Source organism: Mesitornis unicolor, unplaced genomic scaffold (assembly GCF_000695765.1).
Source record: "Mesitornis unicolor isolate BGI_N332 unplaced genomic scaffold, ASM69576v1 scaffold32410, whole genome shotgun sequence".
In the NCBI taxonomy this organism is placed as follows: Eukaryota; Metazoa; Chordata; class Aves; order Mesitornithiformes; family Mesitornithidae; genus Mesitornis; species Mesitornis unicolor.
Genome location: NW_010160821.1, coordinates 1 through 282, shown reverse-complemented (window position 1 = coordinate 282; position 282 = coordinate 1). Strand labels below are relative to the sequence as shown.

Sequence of the window (282 nt, the reverse complement as noted above, 5' to 3'; positions counted from 1 at the left end):
GCTGCGCCCCAGGCGCAGGGGCACTCACCCTGCAGGCCAGGACGCTGAGCGTCCTCTCGTGGATGTTCATGATGGGGTAGTTCTTCCCTTTGTAGCGGTTCACCTCCTGCGGCACAGCACGGCACCGTTAGGGAAGCCACCGTCCCCCCCAGCCCGTTCCGGGGCGCCGAGCGCCGTGCCCCCGCACAGACCTGGTCGAAGTGCAGCCCCACGATGATGTACGGCTTCTCCGCCAGCCGGTGAACCTTCTCCAGGAAATCCACGTGCCCGATGTCTGAGCCG

General features: G+C 66.7%; 1 protein-coding gene across 1 annotated transcript in view; it reads right to left on the bottom strand.

Moving 5' to 3' along the window:
• The window catches only part of PCYT2 (phosphate cytidylyltransferase 2, ethanolamine), a gene marked incomplete at both ends in the record, with an annotated part of 1,786 nt that extends 1,508 nt beyond the window's left edge, over nt 1-278 (bottom strand). The window contains 2 exons of the mRNA XM_010191151.1: nt 3-106; nt 192-278. Of these exons, the coding sequence (XP_010189453.1) occupies nt 3-106; nt 192-278 (191 nt within the window). The remainder of the gene's footprint in view (nt 1-2; nt 107-191) is intronic.
• Between the last annotated feature and the right edge of the window lie 4 nt (nt 279-282).